Here is a 15765-nt window from a genome sequence, read left to right on the forward strand (position 1 = left end):
TGCCCACATTTGACTCTAGACCAGATCTCTCATGATGACATAAGACATGACTGTATGCAATACATCTTCTTTCCTTGGCGCCAAGGAGCCCTAATGAGTCAAAGTCCATCTTGGTCACTGTCTGCTAAATTTCTCAATGGCTCTAAAGTTGTATGCTGAGAACTTGGGACTGTATGGGTTTTTGCAACAAAAATGCCATTCAGAAACGGATTATCAACCCAAGTAAGGAAGGTTTATTATTGTCTATCTATCGCTAATACATACTAAATTTGAGGTGTGGATTCCAACTTCACCAAGTGAATTGAGCTGCCTTTGGCCTTCATGTTTTCCTCTACCATTTTGTATTAGAAGATGGATGGAGGCTGTGTATAAACCTAGTTGGACCATGTTTAAAATAGTCTTTATTGTTCTCTCTCATACTTTGAAGTTAAATAATAGGAAATTAGCTAAGAAAGCTAACAGATACATATTTTAACTGCACAAGACTTTCATACAAAGGAGACAAGGTATTAAGTATTTCCATAAGCAAGAAGTACCTATAGTGATGACCCACTGATGAGAAATTTTAATTAGTTTCTGAAACAATTGATTGCCTTCCTCTGTCAAGTACTATTTGCAGATTTCCTCAAAATGAAGAATTGTTGGGGGGGTGGGAAATTGGTGAATCTGATAAAGATCAGATCATTGACAAGTCCCTGATACTGGGGCAGAAAGTGAGAAAGTTAATACTCTGCAGATGGGGACTGCCGAGGGGAGGGGCTGAGGGTTTGGCACACTATCTTCTAGTAATTGTGAGAATGTAGAGTCTTCTGACTAATCCATCAAAGGTTAAATCACTGTCCTTTATAGCAGTGAACTAATTAGATTAAAACCATTAAAACAATTTCCTTGCTTCTCTGAACATCTCTTATGCAGCAAGTTCTGGTAATGTTCCAGCTGTTCTTGACCCAACATCTGTTTAATTAAGCCTTAATCATCCTCCAAGGCCTAATTTTAGCTCTACCTGCTCTAGGAAACATACCTCTAATCAGTTCAGTTTGAAGGAATTTCTGTCTGAATGCAACAAATCCTATTCATTTGATATTTAGAATTCACTTGTGTGTTGCTTTATAAGCTTTCTTATTCTTAGTCTGGTTATGCAATCCACTCAATTTACTTCAAGTCCATACCCTTAACTTTTTATTTAATTCATAAGCAGAGAATACTATGTGTACATCTGCCCTAGAGTTATAAGAATTAAGACAATGGGTTTACACCAGTATATCTATAACCTACATATCTGGCTGTGTAGCAGCATATAGTAAATGTAAATATAATTCATTTCTCCCATTCCCATAAAGAGATTTCATGATAGCAGAGGTACTTTCTTACATGTTTTTGTGTCGTCAGATTTTAAACCAAATTGGAGGTCAATCTGTTGATTCTGATTTCTCATTTTTTTCCCCCCAAAGGTTGAATCTTCAAGGCTAGTGACTACCTCTAGAGCAGTGTTCACACAGATCTGTTATGTCTGATAGTTGCTTTCCCTAATTGTTCAGTGTCACTGTGTGGCATGCCATAAAGATTTATTTTGGACAGAGTCATCCTCTAGGTATCCAGGAATATAGTCACTGTCACTCTTAACACAGATTATTGGCAAACTGAGGCTATCTCCTGCTTTAATAACTTTGGCTTTCCTCACCTCCATATCTTCACACAATAAACTGGTGATGGTGTGGGACTCCACATGCTTGGGGAAGCCTAGGGAAAGAACTATATAACGAATAGAAATAGCATCACATTTTAAAAGAATTTTAGCACATCAGCTTTCTAAAAATGGCATTTAACATACCATTATGATGCTATCTTCCTTTGTTTTCCTTCTCCCTAATTCCTCTCTCCCAACTTTTAAAATATACTGTATTCATCTTTCCCTTCACATTTCAGCTTCTATTAGTAAGCAAGAATTTCTCTACCTCACCCTTCCAAAGATGTTTACATGGGTAGGAACAGATCAAATAAACAGGAACTTAGGTTAATTTAATAGAAAAAATAAAATGTGAAATAACATTGATTTTGGCCAGTATCAATTACAACCATTCTACTATATTTTACAAAAAAACAACTGAACATTTTACACATGTACAGTATTTTTCAGTAAAAGTGGATTTGGATTTAACAATGGATCATTAATTTTAAGGTAACAGAAGATAGGACGTTTGACTCTAGAAGGTTAGAGCATCTATTAAGTCTCTAAACTTTGTACTATCCATTACATATCTCATTATGAATATATATATTTATACATAATATATATATAACATTAACTTAAACTTTGAAAGCATTATGTTCTAGTTAATATTCTGTAGATAAATGAGGCAGTAACACACTAGTAGTTAAACCAGTATTTCCATTAAGTGTGCCTGCACAGTCAGTGAGAAATGGAACGCACATTGGTGGACCCCAAGGAATTTGGCTGTCCTAATGAAGGGCATGTGTCTAAGGACACAGACATTATTTTTGTCTTTCCTATCACAGTCTGTTGTGCCTCAAATATTATGGGCTGGTTCAGTGAAATGAATCTTTGTGGGCAGGTCTGGTTTCACCATCTGCTTTAGGCTTGTGCTTGCATTTATCCATTTAAAGACTGTGCCTTTAAATGTAAGACAATACACTGTATCCAGGATTAATTCACTTTGAGGGCTATCAGAAAGGTCTACAGTGTTATGAAGAGTAAAAATACTCAGCAAAACCAGTAGACTGCCAGTTATGTATGAATCCTTCTGTGACCCTGTAGTTCTACAATGCTGTTACCAAGGAGATAAGACTCATACTTATTATTCAACTTGGGCTGGTTGGTAACTTTGCTGCAGAAAAGTGTTTTCAAGGTTAGGGTTTTTTCTAGCTTGCTGCTTGGATTAGAAACCTTTGGGTCCAATTCCCAGGATAAGCTGTGTTGATATTCTTTTTCTCAGGTGTGAAGTCAGTAAGCTTTTGGAAGTGAGGCTCTCAGAAGCACAAAGCCTTTCAGATGGCTGGTCACTCCCAAAGAAATGAGGTCACCAGGTAGAGTTGTGATATAAAACACAAAGTAACTTGATCAGTCTACCTTCCCCTAAGCAGAGACACTGAGTTGGTAAAAAAAAGAAAAAAAAGAAAAGAAAAATAAAAGAAAAAGCCGACCACTGATCCAAAACAGCTTTCAAATGAATTCAGTCTGCTCCATACTAGGATGTGTTTAGGGAATTATAGAAAACCAGTTAAGATTTTTCCAAGAAATAGATGTCTTAGTGACAATTCAGTAGGCAGGAGGATCATAGCACAATTATAGAGGGACAGTAGAGTGAGAAAATATCAGAACCAGGAGGGGCCAATTATGCCACCCATATTTAATCTCCAGTTTTATTTCTGTAAAATGTGAAAAGAACTTCTAATAAGCACCATTGAAAAAAGGTTGCTTGTCCCCTTAGGGCACGAGCTTAAATATTATTTAAATAAATTCTATTTCTTAAAAAATATGGGACCTCTTAGAAACTTTTTAACTCCAGGAAGAGATTTCCTGCATCCTGTACAAAATGCTTTTCATCACAAGGAATGAAACTTGATGGCCTTTGAAAACTGCTATGGGCATAGTGGCTAGATAGCACCAAGAGATTGTGCAGGGGCTACAAAGTGGGGGGAGGCAGTTTCAACTGTTTTGTATGTTAATGCTCTGTCTACCACCAATTTGACTATGCAGATCAATCCTGTTTGGCCAGCTGTGTGTGAAATTCATCACTCTACAATGGAAAGCCAGTAGCAGCAAGTCTATCTGATGAAACCAGTGGAACAGACTTCTCAAGTGAGTATAATGCCCAAGCTAGCACATAATGCATGGAGGAAATTGTGTGTGGAAAGTTTCAATACTTAACTGTGAAAAACTAAGACAAGTGACACTGAACACAACTCTGTGGGATGGTCTCAATGCCCTCAGGTCCAGTTTGTTGCCATTTTCCCCTAAATAGTGGAACTCAAGCATGAAAAATGATGTATGCAAGAGCTTTCTGTTTCATTTTACTCTGTTCTTGTGATGTTTTCAAAAGATATTTATAGGCATCTCAACGGGGAAACAAGCAAGTAAATGCAAAAGGAAAAAATGGACCTTCCAAACCAGGGCAGGAAATCAAATCATTACTTTAACGTCAAATTTTGGCATCAAATGCTTTGGTCATACAATACTGTCTCTGTGGTTCTGGCTGTTTAGCACTAAACACCCAGTTATAAAAGGTAGCCTTGTTGTAGGTTGATTTTTTTCCCCTTCCATTTAAGTTCTGACAAAACAGTTCGCCATCTCCCTGCACAAATTTTTTTTTGAGAGAGCAAAAAAGAGAATGGTGGTTTGCTTTTTTTTTTTTTTTCGCTTGTTTTTTTCTTTTTAATAATAATAATATGGAGTAACCTACAAGTCTACAGGAACAAAGAAATCTAGGATGGCAGCTCAGCCCTGGAATGTACATGTTTTGCAGCAAAGTTGTTGAAGAACCTTCCGTTGGCACAGATTATTCTTTTTCACTAGCATACAGAAGCCTCCTTCGGCCCAGGACTCTTCCGTTGCTTTTCCAGGAAGTCAGCAAGAGAGAGGGGGAGTTGAAAGTAATATGATGTGAACACATGGAAGGAGGTTTTGATTGACCAGAGAGGCAGATTGGAAGAGATCATTCAGGAGCATTCAACAAGGAGGAAATTTGGTCCACCCATAGTGATTTCAGTCAACAGCATTGTTTTCAAGGGGAGAGATTGCAGTCCAACGGTAAATGTGATTGAGATCCATTTATGGGGGAAAAAGATCAGAAAAAGAATAAATTAGAAATCAATATAAGCAAAGAATATTTCTTTTCAGAACAAAGAATATTTCTTTTCAGGTTCTTTTACCTAGAACAGAGAGTATATAGTCACAATGTATTTCATTGAGTCCAAGACTCTGGACATAAGATGCACCAGTATTTTGTTATGTATATACAATGTTTCTTTGAATAGGAATTTCAGTTACAAGGTACATCTGATTTTAACCATGTTAAAAAGTTGTCTTAGACTCAGTGAAATATGACAGTTAAAAGAGAATAATTATGTCCTTCCATACATGCAATTTGAAAGCCTGGTTTAGCCATCAATGATCTTACCTCAAATTATATTTTCTCCCCATTTTTACCAGAGTAACTTAGCCTAACTTGTTCAAACCTTGAAATGCCTAGACCCAAGTGTCATATTTAAAGTGGATTTCTTGAATAAATCACTTAATCTTCAGTTTTAAGATACTTAACTTGCAAAAAAAAAAAAAATCATGGTCACAGTCAGTTATACAGGAAACATAAGGAATCCTTGCAAGTAACTACAGCAGTGTTCATATGTTCCTGCCATACCAGTAATACATCAGGAAAGCTATGAAGCCACTTATGATAGTGAAACCACACCGATGTCCTGCCACTGGTCATCCAATTAATTACTTTTGTTATCTTTTTGAGAATCCTCATAGGGAGTTGTAGAATGAACATACAAGGTTAGTATTGTTATTTAAACCAAGTTCTGTGTCCCCAGCGTTAGTATGAGTAATGTATAGTATTACCTTCCTCATTTATTTTAACAGATGAAGGAAGTAAGGCCTAGAACTCTAATGCAAATGATAGCATTTTAACACCTGAATCCACATTTGTCCCCATCCATAGCATTATTCTGCCTCAAGAAATGTATGGAAGAGGAACCATTCGAAAGAATAAACCCAGGCAACAATCTTCTAGATTTTTAGGACAACTAATTTAAAATAATTTCTAAATCCCTGAGATAGATTATACACATAAAATTTAGGTTAACTTTTATATATTAGAGCTGAAAATTGACAGGTCACTTTGAGAAGTCGTACTTACCATCCTTGCAGATAACTCCTAGTTGACAGGTTCCTAAATCTAAGATATACCCACTGGGGCAGCTCGTACAGTTCTTGAACCCAGGGCCATTGCACGTCAGACAGCTAGCATCACATCTGTGGGAAAGTGTACTATTTTCACATATCATGCATAGGAAGAGATGAGTCTAATGCTTTAAACTTAATATGGTAATTGGTAGTTTTAACAGCACTGCAGGGAGACTGACATGAAAAGGGAGGAAATACATACCTGAAGTGCTTCTGAGGTATTAAAAAAAAGCCAAGATAAGTTGGGTTAAAGCTACAGGGTTAGGTTAACATAAGCTGTTTTTACTCACTAAAAGTTCTATGTCTCATTTCTGAAGGCATTCATATATGGACTTTCCCAACCAAAGGCACTAGGATCAGCTTACTTTTTGCAGAATTTGTAGCCGTTCTCTGAAGAATGGTCAAAGTAGTAGTTGATGCTGCAGCTCTGCACACATCTCCCATCTTCCATGAAGTAGCCCTCTGTGCAGTTGATGCACCCATTAATGCCTGCTCCTGGGAGACAACAACAAAAGCTCAGAAGGAACTGCATGGTGGACTCTTTCATTTACTGTCTCTAAGAAACCAAAAGCTAGTTATTTTTTAAAATTCTTCTGAAAAGTTGTAATGTTTGTACTGCTTGTTTTACTCTTTTCAGAAACTTCTCTCACTTAAAAATTAAATCTATTGGTCAGTCTTTCTGGAAAGAGATGTCACTAGGCTACTCAAGTTCCTCCCAGGGAGCTATTGACTGACTATGGATAAGATATACATGCATGGACAGCAGAAGAGAAGTGGGTCAACAGGAAGTATTTCTAGAAACAGATGAAAGTCCAACCACAGCAAGAAGAATAAACAAATGTTTAGGAGAGTAGTACCAGCACAAGCAGCGCAGAAGCGGTGACAGGGCTGACAGCCATGCCCATTGAAGTACCATCCATCCTCACAGCTGATGTGACACTGGGTTCCCTGCAGGCTGAGGACAGAGATAATGAATGCTGTGATCCAGGCAAAAGAGGTAATGACTCCTCAACTCCATAGGTGGCACACACAGTTGTCTCTAGAGACCTTGGATTTGGCAGAGCTTCAAAGCAGAAGCTATAGCTTCAAGTATCATTTTTCATTCCCATGTCTGTTATGCTGGTCAGTAGCATATACATTATACTTCCAGCTTTGGGGACATGCCTCTTAATTGCCACACTGGGTGGTGTATTCCTTCTTTACTCAGTATCTTACAACCTGGAGGTTTTAAAAAAATATATCATTGATAAAGCTATTGTATTACCAAACAATGCCCAACAGTGTCTTGATGGCCAGTTCTACTGCATAATAAATTTTCAAGTAGCTTTGTAATAGGTACACAGAGTAAAGTGAATGACGGCTGAATTAAAGGGTATGCCAACCCCTAGGTCCAAAGTCTCAGGAGTAACTGTTTTTCAAGTATTTCTGATTTTCATTGGGTGGTTCTCACAGAATCCCAATATGAATTTACTTCCTAGTTCTTGATTTATTTAAAACTGTAATGAACAATTTAGCAAGCACAGATGCCTATAGATACTGCTGTTTTCAGGTGTGCTCCGGACTCTGTCTCCTATTAGTAGCACTCTTAAGCATACTGGATGTACAGCTGCCAATGGAGGGAATTGGGGATACTTTCCTTTGGTAATAGGAATGATGCAGAGTTGTACCCCTATTATCTTGTAAAGTATTAAATCTAAAAAACTTTAAAAATCAAAGAATTCCAGAAATTCTATGAATTTGTTTATGACTATAAAATCTTTAAAAAAAACTGAAAAAATTGTAAAAACTGTCAGACCAACTTTAGGATAACTATAACAAGATTTTTGGAGCATCAACAATGCATTAAGGAGGCTTATAAAGTGCCACAATCTTTGTGTGTGTGTATATATGTATAATTTTGTTAAGAGAAAGGCAGCCTAGAACACTGCTCAGCTATGGAATATGGTGGTGCTTGGGTCTGAACCTGGGGCTTCAGAAATGTAAGTCTGGTGTATATTCTCTTTCCTAACTTCTATCAGATGTGATTGATATTTGTCTTAGTTATAGACTGATTCTACATGACATAGAATTTATCACTAATGTGACTAGAGCTATAGAGAAGGACTTAATGTTACCAAACATCTAAGGAGTAGGATCAAGCAATGGTTCCTTGACTCTTTGTATTGCTCTAATTCACATTTTCTTTAACTCTGTTAGGTGGATCATACTAACTCTAACCATAAGATTTATTTCAATTCATACTTGTGAAAAAAGAATCCTGAAATAGTCCTGTTAACAGTTTAATTCATTTTCCTCCAGTATTCTAAGTATGGAGGTAGTGTATATTTGTCTTTAACCACTGTTTAAAAGTTTACAGGTCTCTTGAGGCGAAATGGTCGACCTTAGAAGTCCCTGAAGAAAGTACTGGGAGCCAAGGAGTCATGGGCAGCATAACTGAGTTCATATTATCTTTTCATTGGCCAGAGAGCTGTCACTTAAAGAGCCAATAAAAAGAAAAATCTCTGCACTTTCTGTATTGCTGGGGGAAAAAAATGATCGGCATATCAAATGAGTCATCTGGTAGGAGGAACAGGACCACCAAAAAAACTTGTCCAAGTTTTTTTAAAAGCTGCCTCATTTTTCTAATAAAGGACATTAATTCTGCAGTTGGCATCTAGTCAGTGAGAGACAGAGGCTTCACTGTGTGAGGCGTGTAACACTCAGTTACTGGGAACACGGAAACTTTCTGCTGCCTCCAGAATACAGACAGGGCATGGCTAATGAGGGCTCTTTCTGTGATGAACCAGTGACGTTAGGCCTGTGTTGTCCTAGGTTCTACAACAGCTATGGCTCCCAAGCACCTGCATTGTAGTTGGTATAACCAAGGACAGAACTTTAAATCTATTTATTTGCCACCAGGGTTATCACTAGGACCCCTTAGCACCTAATAGCAATGTGAGGAGACATTTGTAACACTGCTTCATAACTTTGGAAGCTCGTCCCTGGAACATGGCCAATGTGTGTCACTACCCAGGCCCTTAAATCTAGCATTCTAATATTGGCATATGATTCAAGTATTTCTCAGAAATTACTGAGTTGATGTTTACTATAAGCAGATAAGATGCACTAGATTTCCAAGACAAGCCACAACAGCAAAACACAGGTTGCATAGTCTACATGTTGAAATAAGTCACACAAAATATTTTATTAGAATAAATTTCACCTAATCTTTGTTATATGCTAGGACCTGGTCCTACTCATAAAATTAGTATGTATGCCCCTCTTATTTCTATTTGATAGCATTGGTAAACTTATACTGTAAAATATACCCTGTAAAAACATAAATAACCTTATAGTCCAGCTAGATTTTTGAATAATAAACTACTTTGTAAATGTTATCAGATGATCCTTATAATCCAACAAAGTAGAGTAACTTACTTGGCCAAGGTCAGACAGTTAATAGCAGGGGAGGTGAAACAAGATTTGACTACATCGGCATTATTAATACTTAAGGATGCAACAACAGAGTTATAGTTTCTTACAAACGTAGTCTAACTCCTCACTCAAACCAGGGTATTCTGACCTTCTCTGTTAATGTCTAATTAATCTGAGCTACATTTTGTTCCCTAACAGTCTACCAACTATCTGGCTTTAGCAATGAGCAAGCCAGCCATTCAAGGAAACCCTCTCCTGGTTTTAAATCTCTATGCATACCACAGCATAATGGAGTCAAGCCTGAGGTACTTACAATAAGAGAATGATTGGCTATTTGAGAGAAATAAAGATAAGGGAATAGTTTCCCACCATCAAGAAATGAATCAAAGGGATTAGACATAATGCCTTGGTATTATCTCCACAGTAATCCTTGACTGGCATACTGCAGGTCAAAAAGCCTGAAGCAAGCTTCTCAAATGGCCATTTTTATTTATTTGTGTCTGAGCCATTTTCTTTAAAGAGAATTACATTTGGTTTACAAACCTTCCCTAGACAAGATGATTTTCAATTTTTCACATGTAATGGTAGAGATAATGTGACTAGCAATCAAGTGTTTGGGAGTTAAGAAAGGATAAATGGTTATTTAGATGTGATTTTTGTTCATTTTATTTACATTGAAATCTATGTGCTATGTCTGGAGTAAAAAAAAAACTCTTTACTCTTACCTGAACCCATCCTTACATTCAGTACAGTTGTGGAAGTCATTACATGCCTTACAGCTTTCATTGCATTGCCGGCAAAGAGCTTTTTCTGTTAACAACAAAGTCAGAAGGTTATAAATTGATTGGGCAATTGGATTTCATAAAGCTTGTGGTGGTAATCTAAAGTCTGTTAATGTATGCTAGACTACATATGACCTTGAGAAGAAAAATTATAGGAAAGCCCCAAGACTCAGCCATTTGTTGTTTCTTTGCAGAAAAAAAAAAAAAAGGCAGGAACTGGAGCACTGGAAAATATATTAATGATACCCACTATATCTCTCAAGCAGGTTTTCTTAATTTTTGACTATGGAAATCCAACTTACAAAGAGGAGCAACAACTCTTATTAAGAGTTAAGAAGCCTGGATTATGGAGGGAAATGCTGTACATCTATACTAACAAACTAGAGAAGGAAATAAACTTAGAACTGTAAGGATTGCTTATTTATATATCCTCTGTCTAGAAGAGTACCTGATAATTTGCAGTTGTCATGGAACTGCTATAAATATTATTTTACATAATAGCCCTATTCTCGAGAACAAATATACTGTGAATATTGAATTTCCTGTTTAATATCAAATAAAGATCCACTTTAAGGAAAAATGATGGCTGGGCATATAATAAGACTTTTTACTTGGTATCTTTTGGGATGCAAGTGGAGCATAACCACATATAAGTGTAGGGCTCTGTTATGGGCTGTTCTTCCTATGTTTGCCTTCTTTGGGTTTCACAGAGAAACACTGCCTTAATGTGTCCCTCTAAGGAGCTCCTGGATCAAGTGTGTTGATCATCATGAAATAAAGTTGTCCCTTGAGCAATACAAGGGAGTTGAAGGTACTTATTCCAGTGAAATGGAAAATCTGTACATATCCCTGTGGTTTCTGTATATACGGAGTCAAACAACATAGTTGAGTCTGTAAATGTTTACCCTGTGATATAAGACACACACACACACACACACACACACACACACACACACACACACACACACACACACACACTGCTGTTCAAAGCTCGGTTGTAAAAAGTCTTTCACAATCTTAGGGTACTTATCACTTGAGCCTGGACATATCATAAGATTTGAAGCCAGAGGACACAAAATTGCATTTTTGCTTTTTAAATCTTTCTAGTGGGTATGTTTTGGGTTTTTATCCTCACTTATTAGAGATTTCAGTATTCTACCCTTCAGCTTGAGGAGTTAATAAAATTTTTTAAGGGGACTGTATGTAGATCCACCAATAAAAGGAGAGAGACACATAGATCAAAGCAGTTGAATAATTTTCCTAAATTATCCACCTCCTAGACTTGGGCAAGAGAGTTCTATCACTTATCTTGATCCTGTGATATTGAATTCTAAGTTTCCTATTCAAGTAGTAGTCTTCTTGCTATAATTTTAAGTTTTCTTTTTTTTATTATAAATTTTTGTCTATTTATTTTCCCTTTTGTTGTAGTTACTATTGTTATTGTTAGATAGGACAGAGGGGGGCAAGAAAGATAGACACCTGCAGACCTGCTTCACCACCTGTAAAGCAACTCCCCTGCAGGTAGGGATCCAGGGGCTCTAACCAACTGGGATCCTTACACCGGTCCTTGCGCTTTGTGCCATGTGCACTTAACCTGCTGCGCTACCGCCTGAATTTTGAAATTTTGAAATTTTCTATCTAAATACTGGTACTGGTTACTCTTGTAGATCTCCCCCCCCCCAGGGTTATTGCTGAGGCTAAGTGCCCATACTGTCCCTGGTCTTCCATATAGTAGGGACACCCCTGAACTGCTCCATCACTTGTGAAGCTTGAACTAGTTTCTTGTGCTACCACATACGAGACTTGGGATGGGAGGAAAGTAGAATCCCTATACAATACTCAAAAGAGCCAAAAGAGAAGTCCACTAATAAATGCTTGTCTTTGTTTCAAACAAAAATTTTGGCTTACAGTACAAGAGTATCCAGGTATCTTGGCTTCTTTCTTTTTCATAACTCTTATGCCTTCAAACTTGACTTTTGTGGTACAGAAAAAATAAAACCTCAATGTTATCATATCCCATGACATAACCCTCTTGCTATGACAAATAACCCAGGACTCAGGAGCAAATCAAAAAGCCTCCTATAGCCTTATAGGTCACATGCAGGCACTGCCATCTTACACCTGATTAGAGCCCAAACCCTGCTAGATAGTTTACAGTCCTCCCCTTGATAAAGATGCAAATAATGTCTGTCAATTTCAAATTTTCTCTCCCCCAAATCTAATTATATTACCATCTTGGGAATTGTTCTGTTTTTGTCTCTTCCTCATATGCCTTTATATGCCTTTCTCTGTGGCATATAAATATCTGATAGTCTGAACCAATTTGTATCTCTAAAGGTCCTGTTTTCTATGCATTTTTGAAAAGTTTTATATAGGCCTGATTCCTTTGGATGTCTTTCTATATTTTATTATTTTGGATAGAGATACCTGCCGCACTGCCCTATCTCTTGTGAAGCTTACCCCCATTGATGGGGTCTTGAACCTGGGAGCTTGGATTTCAGGAGGTTCCTAAACATGTGTAAAAAAGCTCTGGTCTCATGGGCTAGGCAGTGGCACACGTGGTTAAGCACACACACTACAGTGCATAAGGACCCAGGTTCAAGCCTTAGAAGTGGTGAAGTAGAGCTGCAGGTGTCTCTATCCAATAATAAATAACATTAAATAAAAAAAAAATCTGGTCTTTGCTGAATATCTGTTGACAATTTTGTGTATCAGCAGAAGGTACCTTCATAATTAGATCCCTGTCAAAAAAGAAAACTCCATAAACTAGGACTCTTCGGGGGGCTCTTGTGCAGACTATGCATCCCTATGGAAATAAAAAATTTGGCAAGCCATCCAAAATAGATGTTATCAGAACCACTCATATAAAGACTTTACACTTCATAACCCCTAAATGTTTGGAATCCACTCACTGATGTCCGGGTATGATCCAAGGGGGCAGTCGGTGACACAGCTGTTGTTGTCTTCATTCAGGAAGTGGCCATATTTACAGGACAGGCACTGGTCACCATGGCTTCCAAAGCAGGACTCACAGTTAGGGGCACATTTTCTGCAGCGCTTCTTGTCAGCATGGTAGTGGCCAGGGGGACAGCTGGAGACGCATATCCTGCATTGGGGAGTGGCCAGAAAGCAGAGCAGCATGACTAGAATTCAGCTCAAGCACCTGTCCTTTTGCCAAAGGACCAGATTCTGTTAAAGCTTTGTTCTATGTAGGGTGTGAATATGGTTACACAAGACAAGACCACCAAGCTAAATTGTTCCAAAGCATATTCTAGTGTAGCCCCACTTCTCTCTAAAATGGATGATGGTTACACATTGAACCTCAAAAGGAAACTTGTGGCACTAAAGGGCAAATAATGTGGGCAACACTATTTTATGGACAAGGGTCACTTTTAAGAGGTAGCTTCTATTTTTGTGTGTGGTTGGGTGCTGCTATTGTTGAAATCAGTGTTAATGAAACTTCTTTGTCTCTCATAAAAGGGCTGTTATTCACCCGTTCAACAAATATTTAGTGCCGATTAAATATCAGACACTTTCTAAACCTTGGAAATAACAGAGGGGCTTAGATATCCAGGGGTCTTTTGCTTAAGGAATTTAAATTCCAGCATGAACATAAACAGGAACTAGGATCTGCTGTGACCAGCATGGTCTTTGATGAACACTCACTGTTCTATGGTCTGGTCCCAGGGACTCAGAGGCGCAGGTTATCTATCGCTGGTGCTCCATGCCAGTGCTATGAATCCACTACTTGTAGGTGGCCTTTTTTTTTGTTTGTTTTTGTTATTGTTGTTGGATAGGACAGAGAAGAGGAGAGAAAGATAGACACCCGCAGACCTCCTTCACCGCTTTCAAAGCGATCCCCAAAGTGACACATTTCTATAACCTCTGCACCAGCACTGATATAAAGGGTAAATGTATCAAATATCAGTGAAATAGAAAGTTATGAAGGGAAAGACCAGGCATGTACACAGCTATACCTCCCCCTCCATGTGAGAAGAGACATTTGCAGCTTACAGCCTATATACACATTATATTCTGTAAGTCAGTATAGGTCTTATTTTGAATTATGCAGGGATGCTGTGAGAATTTCTATGTTTAGATCCTGGGGCGAGAACAACTCAGGTGAAGCTATGGGAAGGGTGTATCTGGCCTCTCTCTCACCTGGTGTTGTTTCGCAGCTTGTAATAGTAGTGCAAACAGTCACTGCAGTGGTCCGGTCCTGGTCCATCACAGCCAACCTCACTGCACTCGGGGTCACAGGGACCTAGCCAATATAAATAAGAATGACACTCAGAAAAGCAGGTCAACTTTATCTTGAACTTGGCATAAAATAAGATATATATATATATATATTTTACCACTTGAGCAGGAAGAGTTTAAGGTAGAGGAGTAGTGTTCAATGAGCCTGTAAGCCTAGAGATGAACTCAGGACTTGTTTCTTTATAAGGAAATATCAATTACCTATGTATTAAAAATGTAAATTCTAGTCACAGTTCACATAGCACATAGGTCTGTCTGGAAGGAGATAAGAAATATTTCAGAATTCAAATGAATAATGCCACTATAGCAACAGGGGAAAAAAAGCTGTTATTAAGTACATGTAATGATAAAATATCAGACTTGTAGATAAATTAGAAAATGTAAGCTGTTGATGGAAAAAAAAAGGCTATCATTCAGTGCCTGAACTGGACTGCCTGTGTCATCTGATCATTACAGCCTTTAACTGAGTAGGTAGGTCCCTGAGATACTGTAGCCATCAAGAAACAGCATGCAGGCATCTGGCACAAGCCTATCAGCATCGGATTACAAAGCAGGTATTGCAAAGCAGGCACAGATAATAAATTTAAAATGGTATCCTAACCATAGGCCAAGTCAAACTAAAGAAATCAACACATAACTTTTTAAAACACACAAGTAAGCTCAAGAATCCCAGGTCTGAAATGAATGCTTCAGATCTCTCTTGGTCTACATTCTTTGGTATAGAACTAGAGAGGATAAATGCATGGGCAGAAAAGCTGGAGCTATTTTGTAATTGATGAAAAACACCCTAATGAGGGGCTAGTTAAGAAAATGTTGCTAGAACTTTTTCTTTGTTCTCCATATTTTAGGACATTCAGTTTCTTAATCCTCAGACCTTTTATTGTTTGATTTTTATTATTACCAAGAATACTGCCTACAATCTTTGGTGCTTCAGACAAGCAAGTTTATTTGCATAACCATTATTATACAATCACCCCAGCCCAATCCTCAAACGCTTTCAAATTGAAAACTCATGTGATTTTTAACCATCAAATATATGACTTACACAAAATACAAGTACAACCCAAGTGTATGATATTAAAGTGTTTTGGACTCTGTTTTAATCAAAAGGACTATTAGAATTTGGCCTCTTTTGGTCATTGTAACACTGTATTTTACTGTGACTCAACCAAAAACATAAAGTGACAGAATGACTTAGAGAAAAATCCTCAATTTACTGATGAGAATACATTCTCCAAAAATGACAGTGACTCAGTATCACTCAGCTTTGAGTTGGGATTACCACAGGTTCTGCTCTTTTTAGTCCAGGCCTTCTATTAAGGGGTCGTAAATCATATACTAGAAATGACTTTTCCACAGAAGTAGAATGAGTCATTTTACAAT

General features: G+C 37.7%; 1 protein-coding gene across 1 annotated transcript in view; it reads right to left on the bottom strand.

The window, feature by feature from the left end:
- Positions 1-1998: 1998 nt before the first annotated feature.
- PCSK5 (proprotein convertase subtilisin/kexin type 5) overlaps positions 1999-15765 on the bottom strand; it is a 357422-nt gene continuing 343655 nt past the window's right edge. The window contains exons 15-21 of the mRNA XM_007536380.3: positions 14284-14386; positions 13035-13228; positions 10066-10150; positions 6784-6881; positions 6292-6421; positions 5880-5995; positions 1999-4572 (exon numbers count right to left, since the gene is read on the bottom strand). Of these exons, the coding sequence (XP_007536442.1) occupies positions 4457-4572; positions 5880-5995; positions 6292-6421; positions 6784-6881; positions 10066-10150; positions 13035-13228; positions 14284-14386 (842 nt within the window). The 3' untranslated portion in view covers positions 1999-4456. The remainder of the gene's footprint in view (positions 4573-5879; positions 5996-6291; positions 6422-6783; positions 6882-10065; positions 10151-13034; positions 13229-14283; positions 14387-15765) is intronic.

The sequence above is a fragment of the Erinaceus europaeus genome, chromosome 10, assembly GCF_950295315.1.
Source record: "Erinaceus europaeus chromosome 10, mEriEur2.1, whole genome shotgun sequence".
Classification (NCBI taxonomy): Eukaryota; Metazoa; Chordata; class Mammalia; order Eulipotyphla; family Erinaceidae; genus Erinaceus; species Erinaceus europaeus.